Consider the following 26,693-nt stretch of genomic DNA (forward strand, 5'->3'; position numbering starts at 1 on the left):
GTAAAACTTCAGAAGACTTTGCATGTCTTTTTTCACTTTACCATTCCAGAAGACTAAAATAGTGCAGAAAATAACAACCTTTGCAGTTACAGAAAGTTACTCAACAAAAATATTTATTAGTACAAGTGCACAGGTTTGTTTTCTGTCTGTATGGAAATGCTAATGGATACAGTCTACATTTGTCTTGTTTGAATGCTACTCACTTTGTTAATTCATCATGTGCTCAAGCAGCTTCTTTTCATCACCGTTGGCTTTCTGTCTTTGATGTCATAAAGTTCTGCATGCTGAAATCACTTTCTTAATGCAACTGCCTAGATTGGTATGATTTTACAGTTATCAAAATCTGAAAATAATCCAAAGGTACTCTGCTTATGCTTTTCTCTTGATAATTTAGTCTCTTCAGACCAGGCTTTCCTGTCCTGCACTGCTACTTCTAGTTGGATTTAGAATAGAAAGTACTCTTTGGTACTTAATATTTACACTGCCTCTTAGGAGTCTGGGTTAGATCATGGGTTTTGTTCATATTCTGTCTTGGCAAACTTTATCTTGTTAGCTATACCCGATCCATTTACACAAAGAGATCTGAAAAGATTTTACTGTTAAAATAACCTTTGGTCTGAGAAGTTTAAAGAGAACTTAGAAGTAGGGTAGGTGAGGCCACAGTGATACTTCTGGTGTATAAAACAATGCACTCAGAATACACAGTTTCTGTGCAACTTCTGTGAGATCCTAAGTTTGCAGAAGGGATTAAATTGTTATAACTTATTTTTTCATTCATTTACCAGGTTCTTTCACTAAGTAATCAATTTCCCAGGACTATATCTATATAGAGTTTATTCAGATGGTAATGAAGCAAACTCTTCCCATGAGTTTTAGCAATCGGGCTAGAATCAAGTGTTCAGAACTAAGATAGTGACCCATTCTTGTCTTTTGCCTTGTCTTGTCACTGTTTGTGCCACTGGAACAGCTGGGCTGATGCAAATACGCATCTACAACTTCCTCAGGAGAAAGTGATCTCTTTTCTCTGATGACAGTGACAGGACCTGAGGGAATGGCATGAGGCTGAGTGAGGAGAGGCTTAGGTTGGAAAAGGTTCTCCACTCAAAGGGTGATTGGCCATTGAAATAGGCTTCCCAGAGGACTGGTCATAGCACCAAGCCTTGTCTGAGTTCAAGAAGCTTGAACAATACCCTTGGGTACATGGTGTGATTCTTGGGCCTGTCCTGTGCAGATCCAGGAGTTGGACTTCGATGACCCTAGTGGGTTCCTTCCACTCAGGTTATTCTATAATACTATGAAATTAATGGAATACTACTTTTCTGGTGTGTATCTTACCTATCCATCTACTCGAAAGGTAATAGACTGTTTAACACTTAGTAAAAATTGGATGAATTTTTACATTATTTAAAGTGCCTGGTTGTCCAGGCCTTTTTCATATTAGTGAAATCTCTCAAATGAGAATCTCAGCTGACCTCATTAATACAGCTGGGCACCAGGTATCTGGTAAGTGGAAATTTACAGCTTGGGAAATTCTAAGAATTACTTTCCTCTTTATGTGATTTAGCTTAATGTAATGGAAGAAGGGGAAAATGCAGTGATTTGTTCATAGTGCTCTGTTAAACTACTGGAACGTTCAGAAACAGAAATATGTATGAGTATGTATCTAACTTCTTATTGATGGTATTAAGTAGTGCTTAATCTGGATATCCAGAGAAAGGAAAAGACACATACTCCAGTACTTTCAGTAGTGTAGTGTTTCTTGTTAGCACAAGTCTTAGCCTTCTGCACTGGCTTATAACTAGCTGTCCTTTTATAGAGGGCTTTAACTTGCATGGTTTTGGAGCACCTATGTAAGAGAAACGGCTTGTGTTCTGTAATCTGAACAGATCATAGCTTCTCTCATGCTTGTTCAGCTTCTCTCAGAGTGGCCCTTCTGACAAGGAAAATTTGGCCACTGTTCTCATTGCATTGAACAACAGCAGCTTTATTGCCAACTTGATAGAGCAATAAATCTCTCTGTTGACAATGGTCTTCTATATGCAGCCATTTTGGGGCACATCTCTCCTGTTTCTGAAGGTTTTTCTACAGCTTGTATTTAACCAAAATTATTAATGAGATGAGAATGTGAAATCTGTCAGATGTGTACAAAAGCATTCAAGAAAGGCAAAATAAATAGGGATGAATTAAATAAATTGCCTGAAATTCATAAATGTAGCCACAATTTTCCTCTTGCTCCTACAGAGGCATATCTTGTCACTAATGATCATGTGAACAATTACATCCACACAATGTTATATAACTATGGTCTTCAGAAACTTATGTCCATAAATGCATTTTAGGTTTCAAGACTATAGAAAACAGCTTTCAGAAAGAGCTTCCAAGCAGAAAACTGATTATTAATTAAATCTAGCCATTGCAGCTTCCTAATAGTTGCTTTCAAATGAACAATAGGAGCACTTTAATAATAATTAATTTTAAAAACGTGCCCTGTGCCATTAAAATGCTGTAGGGGTAGGACTCGTGTTCAAGTTAGTCTCTTTAGGAAATAAAATGTGAGCTATTTTCAATAACTAATTGGGCTAAAATTGTGAGCTAGTCTGAGTTGTAGGCTGCCTCCCTGCTCTGGAACCCTGGAAAGTCAAAAGTAGGTGCTGTTTCTGAGCAAGGGTCAGATTGTGTACTGCTGCTGGGACAGAAAGGGTTACACCACCATCACCATTAGCAGCTGAGGGCTGGCTGGTCTGATTATCTCTTCAGCAGCAGCAGTATAGATCTAGTCAGGCTCCAGAGTCTTCCAAATCTGTCCCACTTCTTCAGATTGAGAAGCAGTTTTCCTGATATTTCTGAGAAGCTATAGCTTAGTTCTGAATAACACCCAATGGCATTACTTGTTTGCCATAAGAAAAAAGCTCATCAAAAACTGAAATTTTAAATTCCCACTCAAGCTTATCATTACCTCTGTGTCTGGAATGTGTCAGTCTGTTGAAGACTCAAACTTTGAAAGCTACAATACATTCAAGATCTTGTGAGTGCAAGAATCTTGGAAAAAACAAATCGGAACCAGACAAGGGCCAGACAGTTACAGAACCTTTCCTGGAGCTACCAGGTGGCAGCTTGCTTGGCACTGAGGATTTGTGAAACACTGAAGGAATGGTTTTCCCTACCAATCATACCAATTTGTATCAATTGAGGAAATGGAAATGAGTACGAGGAAATTATATATTTAACACAGGTAAGACAGAGGTACTTTCTACTACAGGACCCAAATACAAATTAGAAATCAAAAATGTGGTTTTACAGCAAATAAGGAAAAAAGTCTGATCATTGAGTAATTAAGATGTTTCATAGCAGTTTGCACTGGTGATCTGAAACTAACAATCACAGTAAATGAGGAAAATATGTTAAATGTCTTGTCTACCTCAAATGGAGCCTAGTTTTTCTGGTTTTGCATTTTCTTTTGTATTTTGTCTTGTTAATAAAAAATTCAGTAGATCTTAAACTTAATGTTGCAGAGTGGTAGACAAATAAAGCTGATTTTCTTTACTGATATTTTGGTATCTCAGTCTGATTATCAGAAGTCAGTCAGAAGTAACTTAAGGTTTGCCAAATCCTGTTCAATGTGATGATGCAGGTGTCTATTGCTTTTTGACAGAAGAAACAAATTTTATTCTAAATGAGCTTTAAGTCTTTTCCACACAAGCATGAAAACTAGAAAGATGGGATGTGGTTGCTTTGAATGCTGGAGTCTAAGTTTGTAGTAAAAATAACACAACTGGCATTGCATTGAGTGTTATGCAAAAAAAAGAAAAAAAAAAATTACTTAGACCAGTGTGGATCTTTCCCAAGTATTTGTTAAGTAGTGCTTGGAGTAGTGAAGTAAGGGGCTTCCTAGTGGCATAACTAGAAACACCTTGCACAAGACAGAAATGCTGTGCATGTGTTTTCATGCTGCTTTTCACAATATGTAATCTTCTCTGCCTAGGCCGAAATAAACACAGACATTTGGCCAAGCAGAATTCTTACATACCCCACCAGTAGCAATTTACACCTACACTGAACCTGCCTTACTCAGCTGCATGCAGGACTAGAAAGTGCAAATAGGAAACGTGGTCACTCCTGCTTGTGGTACAGGAGGTTGTAGAGCTCTGCACTGCTAAATGTGTGGATTTACCAGAGATTACACTGACTAGACACAGAAATAAAACATTTTAAAGCTCTTCTTAACTCCCAGGGCAAACTAATATTCCCTAATGGAGTGTCTAAGGGCAACCTCTTACTGTTGATTAAAACAATAAGGTCCTTCAGTTATTTATAGTTCAATGGTTGTTAGAGTAGTATTTTATACTTAATTAAGTAAATAAATCACTATTGGTTTGCAGTACTTTATTGCTCTGCAGGGAGATGTGTGTATGTGCGTATATATATATTTTTTTCACCACAACTCTGAAATGTCTAGGATGCTTGTTTAGGATTTTTTCAAGTTGACCAAATTTCTCATGGAAGGACTGTTGTCTAGTTTTGGAGTACCACATGAAATACCTATTACAGATTAAGTTCTAGATTGTATCTTAACAAGTGCTTACCAAAATGGCTCTTAAAGAGGCAAATAACTCCAAAATATGTCAAAAGTGCATACTTTAAAAAAATATTTGAACACTAGCAAGCCAGAATTGAATTCTGAAATTCTCACAGTGGTAATCTAAAAAGAATAGTTTAGATGTACACCATCATTTTAGATTTTCTGCTACGTTTCAACTTGTATGAATTACATAATTTCAATATAGGTGATAATAGATGTATCCTATTCAGTAATCAATCTACTGCTTCTCTAATATGCTTTTGTAGTCAGAGGAAAACATGTCAGCATCAAAACTCCTATGGAACCAGCTTTCCGTTCCAATTTTTCTCTACTGAAAAGTGCAGGACTGTCCAAATGGGTTGTGTATGTAATGCTGGAGTAGAAGAATTCCAGGTTGAAATGGTGCATCAAAACACCTCAATATATGTGATGGCTGTAAGTTCACAGTCATGTCTGATACACAACTGTGAAGTGGGCAGTGGAAAAATGGTTGGTAGTGTCTAGGTTTGTGCTTTGTGATCTGTTGTAAACACTAATTTGAAACACTTTTCATCTGTACAGGACTGCTACTTCATAACAATCTACAGACATCCAGGAATGCTGGTTTTCTTGTTTCCTTTTATGTATCCAAGAAGATTCTGTACCAGTAAAAGTCTTCAATGTTGTTGAACATTCTTTCAGTTCAAACCCCAAGGTGTAGATCTGCAATTTCTATGGTGTTGACAAGGTCTGGTGCCTAGGGTGTTCCTTCTGGAGCCATCTCTGACCTGATGTGTTTACAATGCATGGAAAGCTGCACTTCTCCCTACACACTTAGCAATCCTTCCCCATATGCTTTAACAGTAGTATTAGAAAAACAACTCAATTACATGGCACCCTGATGTGACTGCATGCTGCTTTCTCATGTGGTTGGAAAGCCAGAGAAACTAATGAGTGGAGGAAGAATGATGGGAGGGCAAGGAAAGAGGAAAACCTGTGTGTATAATTAAAAGAAATTCAGAGGATAAAACCAAAACACACAGAAGGAAATAGTAAAAGGAGATGAGTTAAGTTCCCAGACAAAATGCATTGCTAGGATTTGTTTCATAGCTTAGTGCTGGTAAACTAACTTGATTTCTTCATTTCCAAAGTGTTGATGTTATGCTTTTGGCTACTGACTACTTGCTAATGGTGCTGGTTGTGCTTTAAGAGGACTTGAGGCCACTGAATAAATTTTTTTGTTACGTGATGGCACTTGATGGAAAAGTGGGGGGAGTACTTTCAAATAGATGTCATCCATCACAATACCAGCATTTAATAGAGAAATAGTCTGCACTTAGGAAGGAATTAATGTGCCAATGTAGTGGTTTCTTTATATATTTTTACATAATTTAATTTCGTTTATGCACCTACACAGTAGGGATAGATTTTCAAGTGGACCAGGTGTAGCAAATGTATTTGTGCCTGCTGTGCACAAGGACTTCAAGCAGTTTCCATACTAGTTAAGGGTGTTTTAGCAGATGCTGAACGGGTTTCTGGCCTAATAAGGGAAAGTACAATGAAGTGGTGCACAAAGTCCCAGACTTGGTTCAAAAGCATTACATTTGGGATGGATACATGTTTTTCTGGAGAGACAGGGAAAATGAGGGTGGAGGGTTGCCCCCTCTGTAAAATGAGCAGCTGGAGTGTATGGAGCTCTTGGACTGACAGACTGGCTGAGAATGCTAAAGATCAAAGGAGTGACTACAGAGGGTAACAGTGGTGGATTACAGGCCAGCTACTCTTGATGAAAGTTGATTAAAATAACAGCTCTGTGACATCTATGGGTCACAGATCCTGATTGTTGGGGAGGAGTGAAGCTTCCTGCCAGTTGGATGAGTAACATGGTAGTATGGAAGCAATCCAGCAAATTTCAGGAAGCTTTCTTGGTAGATATCCTGAATGGGCCACCCAGGGTTGTTGCACTAACGGATGTCCACTAACAATGAAAAATTGTCTAGGAATGTGAGAATGGCAACTCTGGCTATAGTCATGGTCATACAATGGAGCTCAAGATCCTGAAGGGAGTGAGGATATCAAGTCTCTGGACTTCAGAGAGCAAAATTTGGCTTATTTGAGGAACTGGTAAATGAGAGGCAGTTTTGAAAACTGAAGGGAGCCTAGGAAGGCAGGCAGATTTTATTGGAGCCTTTTCTTGATGTAAGAGTGACACATCCAAGTAAGAGGAAACAATGTTGATGAATTGGGATACCAGCTACCCTAAGTGGGGAACACCTGACTGAACTTCATGGCAAAAATATCATGGTGGAAGCATGAACAGGTTATAGTGAAGGAGTTACAGAAATATCTAAGCATGTTGGGAAGGGTATAGACATACACAAGGGCTTGTGGAATATGATGTTGCTCTCAAAAAGCTCTGTAACAGTAAGGGGCTGGACAAGGACCATGAAGAGCTGTTGAATGTGAGTACAGGTAAGGCTGATGTACTCAGAGCTGCCTTTGCCTCAATGTCCTGAACCATGTGCTTGGAGGCAAGATTGGAGCAAGCGAAGAGCTACCAGCAGTGGATGAGCATCAAGAGAGGGATTCTTCTGAGAACTTGACCTGGACAAATCTGGCTGGGCTGGGGTTCTGGGCTGTGTCTAAGGGTGCTGAGAAGATCTGGCTGATGCCTTGAGAGCAGCGGTTCTCTGTGCCATCAAGCCTTACCAAATGTTTGCCACCTTTGATAAAATGTAGGCACTTTCAGGTGTGGGGATGGTAGTTGATGCCATGGCAACTTTAGTAAGGTGCTAGGCACTGGCTCTGTGCTATTTTTGTACGTGCTTAGGACTCTAGTCTGGGTGGATAAAAACCTCATTGCATAGCAGGGGTCAGAAAGTTGCAGTTCAATGGGTTGCACTTTGCCTGGAGGACCGAAGCAAGTGGAATACTCTTGTATTTTAACATGTCTTTCAAGGACCTGGAGGAGATGACAGGATCCACTGTTGCCGTGTTTGCACATGGCTGCATACTGAGGTGCCATCAAGCAGCTCCAGGGCTGGGCTGCTGTCCAAAAGGAACTGGGCAGGCTCAGGAACAAGCCAGCATGAAGTTTTGAAATTTAACAAGGACAAACATTCAGCCTCTGGGAAGGGAGGGTACGTTGCAGAGATTCAGACTTGGGACTGTCTGTCTGGGTAGCAGTTCCATTGCAAAGGCTGTGGGCACGCTAGTAGGTAGCATGGCCACAGCCAACAAAGATAACAGCATGCCAGTAGCTTGGAAAAAGTGATGATCCACAGCTATTTGGCACTCACTAGGGCTCTTGTAGACCACATACTGTGTCCAGGTATGTCATTCCCGTCTCAGAATCCAGTGCCAAGAAAGTTGGGACAAGCTTAGTGGTCAGCCAACACATACTCCAGGGATGGAGTATGTGCTCTACAAGGAGAGGCTGAGGGAGCTGAACTCAGTTGACCTGGAGCTGACTGGAAGGGACAACAATGGGTTATCTGGTCCAACCTCCCTGCTCAAGCAGGGTCATCCTAGAGCACATGGCACATGATTGAGGCCAGATGGTTTTTGAATATCTCCAATGAGGGAGGCTCCACAGCCTCTCTGAACAATCGATTCCAGTCTGCAGTCACTTGCACAGTAAAGTTCTTCCTCATATTCAGGTGAACTTCCTGCGCCATTTCTGCCTATTGCCTGTTGTCCTACTGGTTGGCACCATCCTCTTCACACCCACCCTTTGGATATTTTATGCACATTACTGAGCTCCCCTCTCAGTTGCCTCTTCTTGAGGCTGAACAGGCCCAGCTCCCCCAGCCTTTTGTTGTAAGAAAGATTCCCCAGACTCTTGACCATCTTCATAGCCGTCTGCTGGACCTGCTCCAGAAGCTCCATGTCTGTCTTGTATGGACAGACTTGTATGAGCCCAGAACTGGACACAGCACTCCAGATGTGGCTCCCCAGGGCTGAGCAGAGCAGGAGCATCACCTCCCTCGACCTTCTGGCAATGCCCTTCCTGATGCATCCCAGGATTCCCTTGGCCTTCTTGGCTCCACAGGCACTCTGCTGGCTCATCGACAGCTTGTTGTCCCTCAGGACCTCCAGGTTCTCCTCTGCAGAGCTACTTTCCAGTAGACTGGCTCCTAGCCCGTACTGGTGCATGAGTTTATTCCTCTCCAGGTGCAGGACCCCGCATTTGCCACTATTGAATTTGAGGTGGTTCTTCTCTGCCCAACTCCCCAACCTATCCAGGTCCCCCTGAAAGGCCGCACAATGCCCCGACCTATCAGCCACTCCTCCCAGTTTGTATCATGAGCGATGGCGGGGGGCGTACAGGGGAGCTGGGGTGGGGGCTGAGGCGGGCAGTGCGCGGGGACTTGCCGCCCTGGCCGGCGGGCGGAGCACTCCGCGTTGCGCTGTGCCGCTGGAGCGGGCGGGAGCGGCCGCCCGATCCCTGCGCGCCTCGGGCTGGCGCGGGGCTCTCGCCGCCGCTCGGAGGAAGAGGAAGTGGCCGCGGCCCCCGGCCGGGCTGAGCGGGAGCGGAGCCGCCGCCCCGGGCTGCGCCGCGCAAACTTTGCGCCGGGCGGCGGCGCGGCGCTGCCCCGGCACCTCCCCGTCGCGGAGCCGAGCGGGGAGCGGCCCCGGAGCGCGGCGGGCGGGCACGGGCGACAGCCGGAGGAGGAGGAGGAAACGCTGTCAGCGGGGCCGGCCGTCTCCGCCCGCCGGGCATCCTTCAGCACCATCGGGCTGCGTTTCGCCCGCTGTCTGCCCCAGGTACTGCCGCGCACCCCACCGGCTCGGCGGGCAAACTTGGTGAGGGGGCGGGAGGGGGTTGCTGCTGGGCAGGGTCTGCACGCCGGAGCGGGGAAAGCCACTCCGGGGCGCTGACTCGTGGTCTGGCTCTCGAAGTTCGGAGCGGGGCGCGGGCTTGCCGGCGTGCCCCGGTTCGGAGGGGCTGCTGGAGCCCGGCCGGGGGGCACTGCCTCCCGCCAGCTCCCCGGCCGCGTTTGGGGCTGTGCAGCTGCTCCGGAGGCTCCGCTCGCTGCGGTCCTGCCGAGGGGCCAGAGCGGAGCCGGGAGCGCGGCGGGCTGGCGGGCGGTGCCGTCCTGTCAGCCCGTGGGTGCGGAGCCTGCCGGGCTCCGCCGGGCTGCCCGCGGCCGGGACGGGCAGGAGGCGACATCGCCGGCAGGCAGGCGCTTCCAGCCAGTGGGATGGGTACTCGCATCCAGCCCCCGCCGCGGTGAGGCACAGCCGGCAAGGAGGGAGCTCTGAGGGCAGCCGGGTGGGCGCCCGCCTGCCCGCCCAGCCCGGCGCCGCTCCGCACATGCCGGGCACCTGGAGGCGGCGGTGCCGTGCCATCGTGTGGCTGGCTGGGGTCTGCGATTTTACAGTCGCCGTTTTCCAGTTTTATTGCCTTTTCAAGTTCTTGATGTTGTTTCAGCACGGTTTTCTCACAATATAAAGAGGTAGTGTGATCATGGTTTAGCATTTTTATGTCTGAGTGTGAAATACATCTCTCTTCTCTCTGGTTTGTCTAAACTCTTGTCAAAACAGCCTCTTCTTACAGCCTGTGTATTTCTGGAAAAGGGAATTTAGTTGAATGAACTTTACAGTTCTTCTTTGATACTTTCGGCTTAGTCAAATAATTAATGGGAGACATTTGTTCTCCATTGCGCCTGAGCGTGCTTCCCTCCAGAGCGCTCCGAGCCCGGACCAGAGAGCGCGCTGAACGAGAGGCTGCTTGCTGTGTGGCAGGACAGGGAGCGGTGCTGGAGTCTTGGTAGGTAGGGGTGGCTGTTGTGCTAAAGAGGATGCTGTATTTAAAACAATAAAAATATGGCTATACCTGAAAGAATGTTCTGTAATGTTTTCAGCCAAAGTTTGGTAGCTGTGGTCTGATTGTATACTGCTTCAATTTTTATTCCCTTTAAAATTCTATTTATTTATTTATTTTATAGGAAAATAACCTTATCAAGATGTAGCTGGCCTCTAGCTTACAAGGGGCAGTCTTTTTATACATCTGCTTTTATGGGTTTTTTTGTTTGTTTGTTTGTTTGTTTTTCTAACAAATCCAATCCATTTCAGGTCCTGGTATTGAATAACAAGTTAGTGGTAATAACCCTCTTTTTCCCAATGCTAGCAGTCACATATGTGTACTTAATTTCTGTTTTTTGTAGGGAAAAAGAAAAGTCTCAGAATGAAGGGTTATTTTAGGAGTATAGCTTAACCTCAAGTTACATTAGACAAGGGGCTTTCCACCTCTTGAATGTTGGCATTCCCCAGTCTGAGAATGAAGCATGAAATGAGTACATACAGCTGTGATTAAATACCCTAAGGGAGTTCTGAGCTGTGGTACTGGGAAACACAAATACCATATTGGGTATAATGAAGTGGCCTAAGACACTGTGGTGGAAAAGCTGGGGTCACAGACTTGTGAAGAATAAAAATCAAAGTTGATGAAGTCTCTATTTCAAGTAAGTAAAAAATATTCACCTAACTACTATTCTATCCCTAACTTCATGTGAGATCCCAGAGCTTCACACCTTGCACTAGTAATGTACTGTACTTTTTACCTTCCTCAGGTGTCTGGGCTTCTACTCCAAGGCAAACTAGCAAAAGGCAGTAAACAGAGGACTGTCAAATCTGAAGTTTTGTGTTTTACCATGGTTTTACTCTCTGTCATTAAGCAGCTGTGCATACATTGCAGTATGCATCTGTTTCTCATGCCTGTTTTCTGTGGGTTCTGAGTAGTATGGAGTTAGCTTTAAAAGAAAGTTGGATTCATATCTAACATTCCTGTGTATGCTTTTGTCAGGTTAATTCAGTCTTTATTTTTTAATCTGCTGTGATTTCTCTTTATGTTTTGATAATAGTACTCTTTCTTAGCATCCTGTTGTCACATGGAGGCAACTTGCTTGAACATTTGCACATGGTATTTTGGCATAAATTTTACCTGTGCATTGTTCATTAACATTAACCCTTTGTTATCTTGACCAAAAATACACTGCTTAAAAGTGTTTTGTAGAAAGATGTGGTAGTATCTGAATCTTTTGCTTTACTGAAAGACAGCACTGTGGTATCACCAAGTATTAAATATTTTGGATGAATGTTACAGGGTGATGTGGGTGGTGTGACAAGCAAGGGTCTCCCACCAACCTTCTGTTCACACTGCTCCTCACCGCTAGTGCAATGCTTGCCTTAGTCCTCCACCACTTCTCTCTGATCCTCTTTGCTCCTCTTCCTCCCACCCTGTTGCTCATGTGCCCACACACACCCACAGAACCCAGCTGTGTTTCCCTACAGGAGTTTTAAGTGTGGCTGGTGTCAGGGAGCCCACAGAGCTCCCTGGCTTGCAGGCTCAGGGACAGCACAGGGCAAAGTAAGTGTGCTGTGCAGGGCAGCAGAGTCAAGCCCAAATCAGTGATGTGAACACTGCAATGAGAACAATAGCACCTAATAAGAGTTTGTTGAAATCATGTTATCATGCTGGCGTGTTATTTGACATGCTGCATGCCAGTGCTGTGCTTTCTTTGTAACTTGTGTTTACAAGACCTGTCAGAGTAGTCTGTTCTAACTTTACTGAATCTGTATCATAGTTATCCATGTACTACTTTGCTTTCTTCCTTAAGCTTAGAAACTCTGGAAACCAGACTAGTAATTGTCTTAATTGGCCAAATTATGTTTTTCGCTGTTTTTTTGTGTAGTCAGTACATTTTCTTGTCTCCATGTGAGACAGTTCCAAATCTGATGAAATAATTTGGTTTTTAATTCTAGCAATTGGGGCTGCAATTCAGCATGACAGGTCTTCCAGAGTTCTTGGTATGAATCCAGATTAGACCTGATTTGTGTTCTGCTTCATTCTGCTTCTGTTGAATTGTGGTATCTTTGGCTTCTCCAACTTGCCGTGGCTTCTGGCACGTTTCATTTTGTGCTGATGTTCCTTGATCCAAGACTGTTCCTCTGCTGAACTTTGTTCCTGTCTCATAAGTTCTCTGCTTATTCTGCGTTTCCTTCTTATTAGGTAATTCATCTCACTGTGTCTGGAAACCTTCTTATGAGTTCTCTTGTCACTTCTTTAGGTTCCAAGTTCTGCAGATACTCATATTGTAGTTTAGACGTGTTCCAGACCTCCCCAGTACATCCTCTGGTTGCTCATTCCTGTTCATCTCACTAAGGAATTCCTTAGTTTTTGAAATTTGCTTTTTGAAATTGAAAACCTTAATTGCAGATTTACTTGGGTTGTTCTGCAGTTGAATTTGAATCAGATCAATCAAAAAAGATAAATCTGGGATTATTCTTTCACCAACCTTCCTATAAGCTGAGATTTAGTTATCAGCCTCAAGTTTAAAATCCTGGCAGTACTGGTCAAATTCATAAGTATGTGGTGAAAAAAAATTGGTCAGCTGTAACATCTGACAATAGATGAGACTGATTTATCGTAATTGTTCCTTGTATCTTTAAGTTTTTCAGAATGTTTCAAATAGTTTGGTAAATGTTAGTTACTTAAGCACAGATCCCTCCACACAAATAAAAATTATTGCAATACTTATTGAATATATGCTTATCTATATTCCTGGATGGTAATATTATTGGAAAAAAAAAAAAAGACTAAGTGGGTATCTCTTAGTAAGGAATTTCCCTCTTAGGTGGTGTAATCTCAAAAAACCCCTATACAGTGGTAAGGAAACCTGTGCAGGGTGGGAAAAATGAGGAAGAAGTCAGAAGCATGGCTGTTTTCTGGGAGCTGACAAAGGATCATCCTGGCATCCTAGTCTGCTTTCTTTGTTTACTTGTACACCCAGTTTGCCTGGTCTGGTGTTTTTAATTCTCTGCTTCAGTTATGCTGTTTTTTTTGCCTTGTTATTCCTCCTCTGCTTCATTGCTTTAACTATGCTAGGAAAGGGACTCGACTATAATTTGCAAGCACTCTCAGGGTCTGTTTGGAGCTGAGTGGGGGACTAAGCACTCTGGTGTTTTGTAGACTGAGAAGGATGCAAGAATTAAGTGACCACATGCCATATGCCAGCAAGAGAACTGAGCATGAAGTGCTTATTATTTTCAATATGGAAAGTTCAGGATTGTGGGAGTGAGGGTTTAAGAAAATAAGCATGTCTCATTACTGCATAACAAATGTGAGGTCCTGCAATTATTTGTAAATGCCTTCCAGCATCCCTATGAGGTACCTAAGTCTTACCTATGGAAGGAAGAATGAAGATGAAAGGTCTTAACAAAAATCAAGAGAGAAAACCTGGTAATGCATTGAAGTTATCTTGTTTTCCAGGTGCTGCATTCATCAGTAAGAATACTATAGTTTATGTTTTGTGAGAAGAACATTAGCAGGAGTCTAGGACATGTGTTTTAAAAAATAAATTAATTCACGATAAAGCTTACAAAATACGTTCACTAGTCCTTGCCCATAAATGCTTTAAAAATGTCAATGCAAGCAAGCTTGCTCTTGCTAATTTTGCTTAAAAACAAGCTGACAAGCACTAATTTTCCATACAGCATATTTTCCTTGGATGTCATTGTAAGTATTAAAATTACCTTGTTTCTATTTCAGCTGGTAGTGTATTGCACTTGCACATTTGCTAGAATATTCAGTCTAATGCTATATACTTAGCAGTTGACTCTAAGATTATAAGTATTTAAAATAATTGTTTTGGAATTATTTTCAAATCATCCCTCTAAGTAGTAATTGACATTAGGCATTGATTAGTTGAAGTAAACTATTTAGCCAATATATACTTAGTTGAAAAGCATCCCTTAAATTCTGGTAATTCTGGTAATCTATTCAAGCTTCTATTAGCCATGTGGTTCTTTTACATTTCAGTGTAATTTTCATTATTATTCCTTGGAGATAAATTGTTAGGGAGTTTCATGAAAGGATGGATCAATAATCAGATTAGCCTCATTTATTCCCCAATATATGCTCAAAAGAAAATCAGATACAAGGCAAGGAGTTTTTTTTGGTTTTCCTTCTTTTTTTTGTGCTCTTTTCTTTCTGAAAAGGAATCCTGGGGCTTGAATCACTGCTAACAAGAAAATAAATTGTTAGCTACATGGTATTATTTTATCATTTTTCTTTGCTAATTCTGAACTTGTTGTATTTTATCTATTTTGAACACACACTAGCAACCTGAGAAAGCAAATTCAGGCTGCAAGAGAGTATTTTAGCAAAGCTGAGGTTCAGAAATTATCAGATGAGAACTTGACACATCTCTAAAAGAGGTGTAGAAATTCCTATGACACATTCAAGATACATTAATTGTTGTGGATCACAGAGGTGATTAAAAGTGGAAATACAGTTGGCTTTTTTTCTCTTGCTGACTACACTTTGTTGTACTTTTTTTTTTTTTTTTTTTTTTTTTTTTCCATGGCAAAGGATGGTACTGTTTTCAATAAAACTCGAGAATTAAGGGGAATTCAGGGGCAGGTAATTTGACATGCTGGGATGGGTTTCTGTCCTGTACCTCAAGATGCTCCCCAGAGCTCCTCTGCTCCTAAATTACACAATGCAAGACAGTACTGGGGAGAAGGAGGTGGCAGCAAGAAGTTTATTCTGCAGCTTGTGAGTTGGGTGGTTGTTTGGGACGTACAAATCCTGGGTTAAATTTTGCATTCGGTTTGCAGAAGCAAGCTGCTCCTCTCCTAACCAGTGAAGGCCTTTGCTGGCCTTCACAAGAGAAACTAAGAAATTAATTGACTAGACTTTGCTGCTGTTCTGCAACTCAGCATACTTTCTTTTCTTGTTGCTTTGTGGAGTTAAAGTGAAGATGCAGACTAAAACAACCCAGTCTCTTGTGAGATTTGGGTTTCAGTTCTAGTTTTATCATCATGTGGCTGAGCACGTGAACAGTTAGAGATCAACAAGACAATAGAGCACGTGTAGGATTAATTTGCAATCTAAGTGAGTTTGTGGACAGAATTAGTTTTTCTGGCATATGTAATTGTAAAAGCCCATAGCTAAATCATAATTTTAAGGGTTAATGTTCTTCATTAAATATTGCTTTTCCAAGTTTTTTTCTTTTCATAGGATAGATCTTCTGAGTTGATAATTAATTTCTGCATTAATGAAAAAGAACATGCTTGTCTTAGAACCCACTGTAGAGCAAAAATAATTTGAAAATTTGGCAGTGTCTTTGAAGGATTGTTTTTCAATTTGCTAAAAAGTGAATATTAGTGATAATATTTTGGTTTAATATGAATTGAAGTGGAATTCACATGTAGGTACAGAAAGCCAGAATAAATTTGTGTAGTACAGTAACCTTAAGCGTGTCTTACAGCAAAGTAATAGACCTTCTGAAAATGTGCATTGAAGTGAGTTTAGATTACTTTGAATGCAGTGATGAACATTTCTTATAGCACTCTTTGATAACTGTAATGTAGCAAATTAAGAAGGTGAATAATATCCTGTTGACAAGTAGATTTGTCAGTGAAAAGCGAAGACATACTTTCAGATGATGGTGGGAAGACTGAACAGCACTAACTTTGCTGTGAATGTGAAAGGAAGAAGGTAATAACTGATGTTAAAAGCCTTTGAAAGGTTATAAAGCTAGCTGTCCTGGAAGGACATTTGTGGGATAACTTTGAGCAGAATTTGGTGATTGAGTGATGACTTGTCATATACACATCATCAATATATTTGAGAAAATTTTTAAGAATTCCTAGCTATTCTGTGGAATTATTTTCATACTTAGACTCCTCTGCTAAAATAGGAACTTTATTTTTTAAGATTTGTTTTCTTCTGCTGTAGCACTTGTGTTCTAATTACTGTGGAAAAGATTGTGATGTTGTGAAATGTAATTTTTGTCCCCTGATCCCTCATTTTTTTCAAGTGAAAGCATCTTTTTTCATCATCCTTTTCCATATGTGTGCTTTAAGTAACATAACTGCCTATACTTAGCAAAATGTGAGGAAGCCTTTCTTCTCAGGGATGCTGTTTGAAGTTTTAGCTAAACAGCACAAAGGTGAAAATCAGTCTTCTAGGAACAGTCACTCAGGGAATTAATAACAAAAAGCATGTTTTCAGTCCATTCCCAAGTGGGCAGGTAGCTCGTGCTGAATGACTTGTGGGTTGTCTCTGTTCGCAGAGGTCATTGCTCACACGGGTAGTGAGGGTGGAGGAGTTTTTCTCCAAAGGGCTAAGAAAATGTTTGCTGGAGGTGCACAGGAGAGTGTCTGTGGCTGCTGCTGGAAGCACAGGCTTTTATTTTTTAGCATTTTCACCTCGGTTTGGGAAAGAATGCAAAATGTTCCGCGATGTGAAATACAGAGTCCCCAAGGCCTCCTTCTGCAGCCATCACTGTCTAAGAGTCCTGTGAATTTCAGACTTTTGTACAGCTAAAGGTTGCAGGCACTGCAGCAGAATGACCTCTGAAATGAAATTTTTTTCCTTACAAAATGCTGTGTACTTATGATGTGTAAGAATTACTGGGTAATCGCTGAAACAAGAAATTTGGTACACTTGCTAACACTTACTGCTATCTTAATTCATTCTTAGCATGGAAAAATACTTAGTGTCTTGTTAGGCTCATTAATATGCAACACATGTTTATGTATTAAAATAACAAACATTTTAGAATGAAGCAAATGATATTGCACAGGCAAAATAAGAAAATGCTGTATATATGAAAGAATAATCCTTTAATGGTAATAGTTGTCATTACAAAAAAAAAAAAAAGATGTCAAGTATCACTTTGGGAACATAAAAAGATCATGAGAATTTTTAACCTTAAATTCCAAATCTAAAAAATTGAGTGTGTAAATCTCAATTTCATTGATAGAAATTGTTTAAGTAATTTTTACCTTTCTTTCAAAATTAACAGAGAAGGTTGTTTTCTGCTGTAGGAGTCCACCAAATTTTGAAACTTCAGGAGTACAAACATCACATCATCCTTTTTTCTCAATGGTAGAAGTCTTTATAGCAAATGTTTTTTCTGCTTCCAGGTTCTATATGATCAAATATTTACTGTGTTAATTTTTTCAACTTCTGTTTGTTGTTCAATCCTGTTTTGATCTATTTATTAGGTGCATTGCAGGAAGATGTAGGTGTGCATTTATGGACTTGGCACATGATAAGGTGGATGGTATTGCTGAGCCCAGAAAAACTCAGCTTTTTCTTCCAAGGGTGCTGGAGAATGGGATGAGGCTATTACTGAGCAGTAGAAGCACAAAGAAAGAGAAAAGTTATGAGAGATGAGTTGGAAACTTCTCAGTTGTGTTCGATAAAAATAAGGAGAAGCAGGTTCTTTCTCTGCTAGGAAGTTGACAGTAAACTGTGAATGTGATGATTCAGCTGTGAATGATGATTTTAGGTGCAGTAGGTGTATTATTAGCAGTAGAGACGGGGAAGCATGAATGTTGTTTTCATAAGCCTTGTTAAGATCTCATTTTGAGCATATGGCCACCTGTGTTCATATAGAGAAATGAGAACAGTGATGCAAATGAGAGTGGGGTGGTGAAGGGACCAGAGATCCTGTCTAGGAAATGGCAGAAAAGTACTTGAATACATTTATCATAGCAAAATACAGCAAGGGATTTAGGAACTATTAATAAGAACGATTTTGCAAGGAAGTATGAGGAAAGAACAAAATTTTTAGAAAATAAACCACAGTATAAATAAAAATGTAGATAATTTTCTGCAAGTAGTTTCCAAATGCATTGGGGCTGTATCTCTGCTTAACTTCCCAAGCTCCTGGGGGATGGAGCTGTGGCATAAGCTTATGAACGTCTTTTTGGAGACAGTAAACCTGAACAAGGATTTCATCTTCTGCTTTATGTTTATAAACTGTCAAGGTAAAGGCAGCCCTGGTCTGTGACTGAACTTTCTCAGGTGCTCACTGCTGTGTGTCAGAGCTTGCGGGGAGGCTGTGACACTGACCTTCCTGATGCTCCATGAATGGATCCCATGCCTTTGAGCATCCAGGGGGGCCTGCGGGAGCCACTCTTTGTTACTGGCTGTTTATTCTGAATTTCTCCCCCTGTTCTCAGAGCATGGGTTTCTTCCTGTAGATGGAGGCAGGATTTGGGTGGGTTGTGATGGAAAACCTCAGGTGCCTCAGGTGCAAAAGTATGTGTTCATACTTTTGGTTTTTGTACTTGCTGTAAAAAATAATTTGTCTGAGCCCCACCAGTGTTGTTGAGAGGAATTAGAGGGTTTGGATCACCTGGATGTAATTCTTCCATTCTTTCATACTCAGATGAGCTATAATGTGCAGGATATTGAGAAATATTTAATGTGTAGCAGGAATGGTTGTCAGGAATAATCCTTTAAAATGTGGGCTGGCAGCTTATTAAAGAGACCTAGATTTATCTAATGCAGTTCTGTGGCTGGGTGCCTCTTCTGTTTTGAAAACAGTTTTGTAAAGTGCCATTATTTCCTAAAAAAATGAGGTGGGAGGAAGTGAGGTTGTTCTGTGAATGTAGGTAGCTCTCTGCAGAGAGAACTTGCTTTTTCCATTGAATTACAAGGCTAGATATTAATTTGAATATTACAGAGATCTGTGTAAAAGTTAATACTAGGTGCTCTCTTAGTAACTGCATATATAGAAATTGTTACTAGGTTGACAACCTTAATATGAGCAAGTTATTTTGCATTTTCAGCTACTTTTTATAATGGAATGTATGTCTTCAGAGTGTACCATTCAATACATTTGAAAGTTGCAAAATACATACATTAAACTGTCAGTTTTCCAATAAAATAATAGTGTGCCTGGGGATAGATATGAGTAGTACATACTTCAGTTAGTATCTGAGCATTTATTTAGTTACACAATTTTATGTAGTTTGTAGACAGCTTGTATTTAAAAATTAAAAATCACCCTAATGTACTAGTGTGGGGCATGAAACCAGAAAGAAAGACCTCAAAGTTAATAATGTTTATGCCTTTTCCCTTTTCCCTACCTCTTTGTATCAGGAACTGCTGAAATGGGTTGTGGATTGAACAAATTAGAGAAGCATGATGAAAAACGACCTGGTAATATCTATTCAACTTTGAAGAGGCCCCAAGTAGAAACCAAGATAGATGTTTGCTATGAATACAGGTTCTTGGACTTCACGACACTAAATGATAGTAAGTACATAATATTTTTCTTCAGTTTTTTTTTTTTTCCTATGAAAGTAAGTGTGTTGATTAGTCCATGATGTTTTTTGAATAGTAGTTAAGTTCTTAAAACATGTTCAGTTTCTTTAAGTAAATGTCTTCTCTTCAGTCAAAATGCTTCCATGCAGAGATCTAAGTGAGAATTTTGTGTTAATTTTTAGCCTTACAGCTAGTTACAGGTTGTCAGATTTTAGGTTCCTTTATCCTTCCCCTTTTATTTGCTTTGTTTTCTTTCATTTTTTTTTTTTTTTTTCTGCTTGTGATTTTACTCTGATGTGGACATTTGTTTCCTTAATTTGCATTTTATCCAATTTTCATATGGTAAAGCAATTCAAGTTTTCAAGGTTACGTACTTCTCATTTTCTTTGCTCTTTTTTTTTTTTTCTCTGGGCTCTGTGAGAGGTGTTTTGAGAGGCTGAAGTCAGTCTTCAGTTTTGATAGCTTGCCATAAAGTAACTCTTATGTGGTTATAGATACTTACAGGTGCAGCCATGTAGGTGGAAACAGGATAGTGGGAGACACTAAAGACCTAAAATATCAAAGGGGTGACGATCTAGTCTCACGCAAGTTTTACCTTGGTTTTTTTTTTTTCTTCAGTCTGAAATAGGCTTGTTTTAATTCTTGTGACAATCCATAGATATTCCATTTTTTTCCTGCTGATTGACGTCAGGCATCTCTGCCAGTATTGCTCACACCGTTGCTTTGCCCTCTTTCACTTCAGAATTAGCCTGTTCTACAAGCAATTACTCCTCACACCATTTGGAAATCTGAAGCTTGAGCAGAAGGCTGGGACCTGCTTCTTGCTATATATAAAACAACACAGTACCAAAATCTGCTAGAGCTGGCTGGCAGGATGCCAGGTAGAGCCTCTGTGCCCTGCAGTGTGCTGCAACTTCTCTTGTTTTGCAAGTCAGGTCAAAGGAGAAGCTGCAGCCATGTCTCTCATGGTGTGAGACAAAAGCTGCTGGTGTGCTGCTTGATGAGACACCTCGTGCAGCCCAGCGTGTCAGCCCAGAGTAGAGGGAATTGGTTGGGAGTTAAAACCTGCTGCAAGCAAACTTGGCTTTGAAAAAGGTGGAGGTTTAGAATAGGTAATTGGACAGGACTGTGCTCTTGTAGGCAGTTGTGAGAGTTGAGAAATTTTATCTTTGCAGACTTTGAGTGCCTGTCTTCTGTATTTGTGTTCTCTTATGTTTTTTGATACACTAATTGGGATGCACTGCTGTTATTGAGAGCACCAAGCAAATGATAGAGGAATTTTTTTCATGTTTATGTATTGCAGTTGTTTCAACATTTATGTGTATTTATTTCAAAGTGAACTGTTTATATCCTTTGATAGTTTGACAGCTTTTACCAAGATGTATTGCAAGTTGTGTCATTAGCAAAAATGAATTAATATTGAGGACACACTTCTTTGGGCTTTTCTGGAATGTTCGTCACTGTTCTGTCTGACTGTCTCTCAAGCTTTAGCATATTCATTCTCCTGTTCTCTCATGAAGTCTCATCTTTGACACTCTGTGGAGGAAGAAAAAGTACTTGTGGTAGCAATGTGGCCTGCCTCAGGAGCAGAGGACGTCTGGTAAAAAGAGAAGAAATTAAACCCAGGCTTTCTAAGTCTGATTAAATGTATAGGTTTGTTGTAAAGGATACTTGTATATGTGTTTCTTTCTTATCATAGATTGTTATAATATGGTTTTAGGAGGCATGGGTTTAGGGAGACTGTTAGTAGAAACACTTCCATCAGATTCTTGGGCTTGCTAAATAGCATAAGCTCTCCAGTTCCGCTGAGTTCTGCTTGGCGTGTTGTATCCTCATCACTCCAGTCTCTGAAGATGTCAGTGGATAGGCAAGATGTGGGGAGGATGGAGGTGTTGTTCCTGCTCTTTTTCCTTAGTTGTCACCTATGACTACATGCTCTCAGGATTGGCAGTTCCCTTCCTGTTCTGGTTGTTGGCCACGTGTATACTCGTGTTGCACTATGTAGACATTGCAGGCTTTTTGCATCACGGCTGGTTCATTTATATTTTTGCTGAGAAATAACTTCTGCAGATAAATGGAGTTAACAATGAGTGTTTCACCTATATCTGTGTGGATTTGGAGGCTTCTAGGAATGAAATGCTCCTAGAGGTGTAAAAAACCCATTTGGACTGTCAAATCTGTCTTCTGTAAATCTACTTTAGCCCTTCCAGCGAGTATGTATATCATGACATCATTTTTTCCACAGGTTTTCTTCTTCATTGGGTTTTAGAGTAAGCCATGTTAAATTATGAGTGGCTGCAAAGTATTTTATTGTATTCTTACACTTGTAAGTTACACTTACAAGGCTAGTGAGCCTGGTAGTGCCAACAGGTACTCATTTTTCTTTGTAGCTTTTCTGTAGCAATGATTGCTCTGATAACTATATCTCTCACAAGTCATTAATCTCTATGGTGAGAAGAATGTGAATATCTCCATGTTGCAGGTAGGAGCTAATTTGCAGATTACTGCCAGAAGTTTTTAAAGTTCTTAGCATTTCTTCCTCTGTTCCAGAAGCAGCTCTTGTTGACTTCAGACAAAAAAGTGGATGTTGGTCATATCTGCAGTTTAGAACTGCATGTATTTGCAAATTTGATACTCAGATAATGAGAGATCACTTCCAGAATGTGGCATATGTTTAAAGTGCACTTTGGCTGGCTGCTTTTTTTTTTTGTAAGTTTTTGCAGCTGTATGTGGGGAAATCCTTCTCCCCTCTCTTGCCTCCTGTCAGCTCTGTGAATTAACTCATGTATCTGGCAGGTTATGCAGTTTTTTTGTTTGGTTATCCTCTGCCGTATCTGTGTCTTGCGGAAGGGTCTGAAGAATGCTGGAGTTGGTTGAAGTGGCGGGAGCACATTTTCAGGAAGAGAAACAGAACATTCTTTGCAAGTCAGCTTGCACTATTGTGAACTCACAGAATCATGGACTGAGGTTGGAAGGGACAACAATGGGTTATCTGGTCCAACCTCCCTGCTCAAGCAGGGTTATCCACATGGCACATGATTGAGGCCAGATGGTTTTTGAATATCTCCAATGAGGGACGCTCCACATCCTCTCTGAACAATCGATTCCAGTCTGCAGTCACTTGCACAGTAAAGTTCTTCCTCATATTCAGGTGGAACTTCCTGCGCCATTTCTGCCTATTGCCTGTTGTCCTACTGGTTGGCACCATGAAGAAGAGCCTGGCTCCATCCTCTTCACACCCACCCTTTGGATATTTTATGCACATTACTGAGCTCCCCTCTCAGTTGCCTCTTCTTGAGGCTGAACAGGCCCAGCTCCCTCAGCCTTTTGTTGTAAGAAAGATTCCCCAGGCCCTTGACCAACTTCATAGCTGTCTGCTGGACCTGCTCCAGAAGCTCCATGCCTATCTTGTACTGAGGAGCCCAGAACTGGACACATCGCACTCCAGATGTGGCCTCCCTAGGGCTGAGCAGAGGGGCAGGATCATCTCCCTCGACCTTCTGGCAATGCTCGTTCCCTTAGCATGACTCTCTTGAAAGCAGGGATAAAACTGTCCTGATAATAATTTTTCTGGAATGCTAGCTAGAAACTTAACTTTGCTTGCTGTCTGTCTTTGGTTACTGTTACTTTGGTTACCTTCTGATATACACAGCTAGGAGAATTTAAGGAAATATTCTCCTTTATTACATTTTTTTATTTTCTAAACTTTTGCCTTGCTTTGCACTGGTGCAGATGTATGTCCAGTGGAAAACAATGCTTGATCACTTACTTAAGTGCTGTGTAAATAATGCATAGATGGAAAAGACGGGATTGAGATTGCAAGTGTAAGTTTCATTTTTGTGTTTCTTAGTGTTAGAAACTGATTTACTTGAAAGTGAAGTGTCTATGGAAAGACTATCCAAGCTTTCAAGGAAAGCAGGCTGTGAAGAACCCATCAGTTTCCATTGTGTGCCATAACACTGATAATCCACCTAGTTCTCCAGAATTAGTGGTTGGATTTGCCACTGTCCTTTGCTTTTTGAAAAAGCGTGAAAAGTGAGCTCAGCAAAAGGTGATCTAGTGTAGATTGGCGCTTGAGGAGTAAGGGGCACTTTGCTAAGACATTTCAGGCTTGAGGTGTGTATGCTTGTCTTGAGGTTTTGGCTTTATAAATCTGCTTATGAGCCCAATCTTTCTTGTTTCTGTTAAGGTGGCCTCTTCCAAGAAATCCTAGTGTGTCTTCCACGTTGTCCCTTGACAGTTTCATTCTGTGTTCTTTTGTTTAGTTATCTGTACTGTCCAAAGTTTATGGGGTGCTTTTCTCCCTCAGGTGAAACCACATCAGTTTTCACCCAAATTAAATTGATAAAATCATCACACATTTTTACTTGTGAAGAAGACATTGGTATGTTTGTGAATTGGGTGGCTCATTGCTTGTTCAGCAAAATATCAGAAGTGCAGAGCAAGTTATCTTCTGGCTTCCTTAGAGACAATACTAATGTTAAGTTGCAATGTCTGAACTTTCTAACAATAAAAAACCCAAGGAAAGTAAAAGAGTTGCAGCAAGCCTTTTGCCACAAAGCTTGAAGAGACAAATTAGGGTCTACTCTATAAATACTTCAGGCCTTTACTAATAAAAGCCCTGAAACAACAAAAGATTATATCACCTGCCCAAAAGTAAAAATTCTTTCTGTTTTGCATCCCTTGCCTTATAAAAAAAAGGGGATGAAGAACTATCATCTTATACCTCTGCTATCTCCAAGTTTTATTGGAAATAAGAGTCAAATGGTGAGCAAATCTCAGGAGGATATGTGCTGGCAATGCAATTGTCTTAAGCAACCATATTTTCAACAGTGTCTCTATGGGGTAAGCTGGTTTGTTTTGTTTTGGTATTTTGTTGGAAAGAGAAATATTTCAATAATCTGCATTCCTTCTTTGCTCTTATCTGATCTACTTGTTTTGGAAAACTGTACTTGCTTTGACAGATCATACAGCAACTAAGCTAACTTATTCATCCTCTAATTATTTTCTTTCATCTCTTTGGTTATGATGACCTTCTGAGAAAAAACAGGAATCTTATAGTAATTCAACTCTTCACTTCTCAGTGAATTTTTGGTGTTTAGGGGATTTTTTTTGACTGACTTGATTGAGGTTTTTTTTTTAAATTTTATTTTGCTTTACATTCCTGTAGTTATTCATTGGCTTGATGAGTTACAGTAAGTTTTGGCCTTGAATAAAGTTGGCATGAAGCATATGCTAGCCATGTGATGAGAATGGAATGGGGTATAAATTTTTTTTAAATGGGGAAAGGCTATACTCTGAACAAGCCATTTGTGCTGTAAAACCACTAAAATCCAGATGTTTTGATGGAATGAAAAATAGCAATACTTCACATGTCCCAAAGAAGTTTTTAAGTTATGATGTGAATACATGAACATACGGTTTTTATCCTGATTGTCAAGAATTTGTCTCTAGTTAAAAAAAAAAGACCTGGAGAACAACATGAAGAAAATTATTTAAAAGTAAGGTTGTTAATTACATTTTAACATTCCCACCATATTTTTTGCTTGAATGTTGTAAGTGTTGTAGTCTAAGGACATGTATTTTACCAGGACAGTACTATATGTGTATATATATTTAAAATCTGAAAGTGTATATATCTTTCAAGTTCTGTCAAGCATATGGATACTTTGCCATCGTGTTTTGGAGACAGTTATGCTGCTTAAAAATAACTTACTACAGTATTATTAAAATTGGCATGGCTGGGCTATTGATTTTGTTCCCTAACATGACACAAATAATGTGTTAGTGGACTTTCACGATGGTCTTATTATATCAGAATCAATAGTTAAGAGTATATCCTTACTGAAATCTCTCTTTTATTTGAGATTAAATTTCAGTTTTTGCTTAAATCAATAGAAGCCTCTTCAATTTTCTCCTTGGAGAAGGAAAGAAGTCTGATTCAGAATTTGAAGTGTCATGCATTAGAAATTGTGCAAGTAGAGGACAGAGAAGCATTTTTCCTGTAAAAAGTGTATGGATTTTTTGTCAGGAAATTATTTTTGCTGTACAACATAGTACTTCTTGTTGATTTCAATGCTTACCTTCTCTTCCTATCAGTTATTTTTACATTAAACAGTTACATGTGCCTGACTTCTGCTTTCTGTTTCACTTCACCATTCACCTGGGGGAAAAAAGCAAAACCCAAACATAAAAAATAAACAACTCCAAGCAAGTGGCTGTGTGACTGGAAAAAGAACAAAACCTACAACTCTGCATTTGCAGGTGTGATTTGATTTAAGACTAGTAAAAGCAAATATTTCCCCATTGGCAAAGTTATTTAATTTTGTTTTCATTTCTGTAAGCAGAAGAACATAAATTAAATTAGCATTTGAGTTTTGTATTTCAAGTTGACCAGGTCTGTTACCACCCATTAGTCCTCAGGAGTGGTGAAATAAAATTAGCACTGCAAAATATTGTTAGGTTATTTATGAGATGTGGTAACTTGAACCAGACTGTGTATAGATTGCCTATAACTGACTAAAACAATGCTTCAGAGCAGATTAATGTCTAGCAGATTCACAGCAGAAACATGATGAGCAGGAGAGCCCAATGGATTATTTCTTTGTAGTCCAGATTCTGCTAATGCTTCTCCTTTCTTAAAGCTTTGTCCATGTGCATATCTCATTCAACTCAGTTTGATTATATATATATGTGATATGAAGAACCAGCATAAGGGTTTTGCTGCATCTGATCTTCTGTCCTTTCTGTTAACGCAAATACGAAGGAATTAATTTTTTTGGTTTAATTTTCTGTTTCAAGTGAATTCTGGTCTGTGGCAATACAGAATTACAGAATATTCTGAGTTGGAGGGGTCCTGCAAGGATCATTGAGTCCAACTCTTTAAATGAATGGCCCATGCAGGGATCAAATCCACAGGTTTGGCTTGGTCCAGCCAGCTGAGGTAATCTCCAGTGACCTTCAGGACTTGCCACTTTTAAGTCACAGCAAAATGAAATGTTCCTGCTGTAGCAGTTTATAAAACTCACTTGCGTGTCTTGGGAAACTTGCAATTTGACATAA

The 26,693-nt window shown here is 40.4% G+C and overlaps 1 protein-coding gene across 4 annotated transcripts in view; it reads left to right on the forward strand.

Annotated features, from left to right (window-relative positions):
* The first annotated feature begins 9,218 nt into the window (after positions 1–9,218).
* The window catches only part of RFTN1 (raftlin, lipid raft linker 1), a 94,765-nt gene continuing 77,290 nt past the window's right edge, over positions 9,219–26,693 (forward strand). For 3 of the 4 annotated variants that reach the window (XM_021538144.3, XM_077787256.1, XM_077787257.1), the window contains exons 1-2: positions 9,219–9,325; positions 19,467–19,622. In XM_021538144.3, coding sequence (XP_021393819.2) covers positions 19,478–19,622 — 145 coding nt within the window. In that variant the 5' untranslated portion in view covers positions 9,219–9,325; positions 19,467–19,477. Of the gene's footprint in view, positions 9,326–10,192; positions 10,332–19,466; positions 19,623–26,693 lie in introns of those variants that run through there. The other variant, XM_021538142.3, reaches the window with a different exon arrangement.

This window comes from Lonchura striata, chromosome 1 (genome assembly GCF_046129695.1).
Source record: "Lonchura striata isolate bLonStr1 chromosome 1, bLonStr1.mat, whole genome shotgun sequence".
In the NCBI taxonomy this organism is placed as follows: domain Eukaryota; kingdom Metazoa; phylum Chordata; class Aves; order Passeriformes; family Estrildidae; genus Lonchura; species Lonchura striata.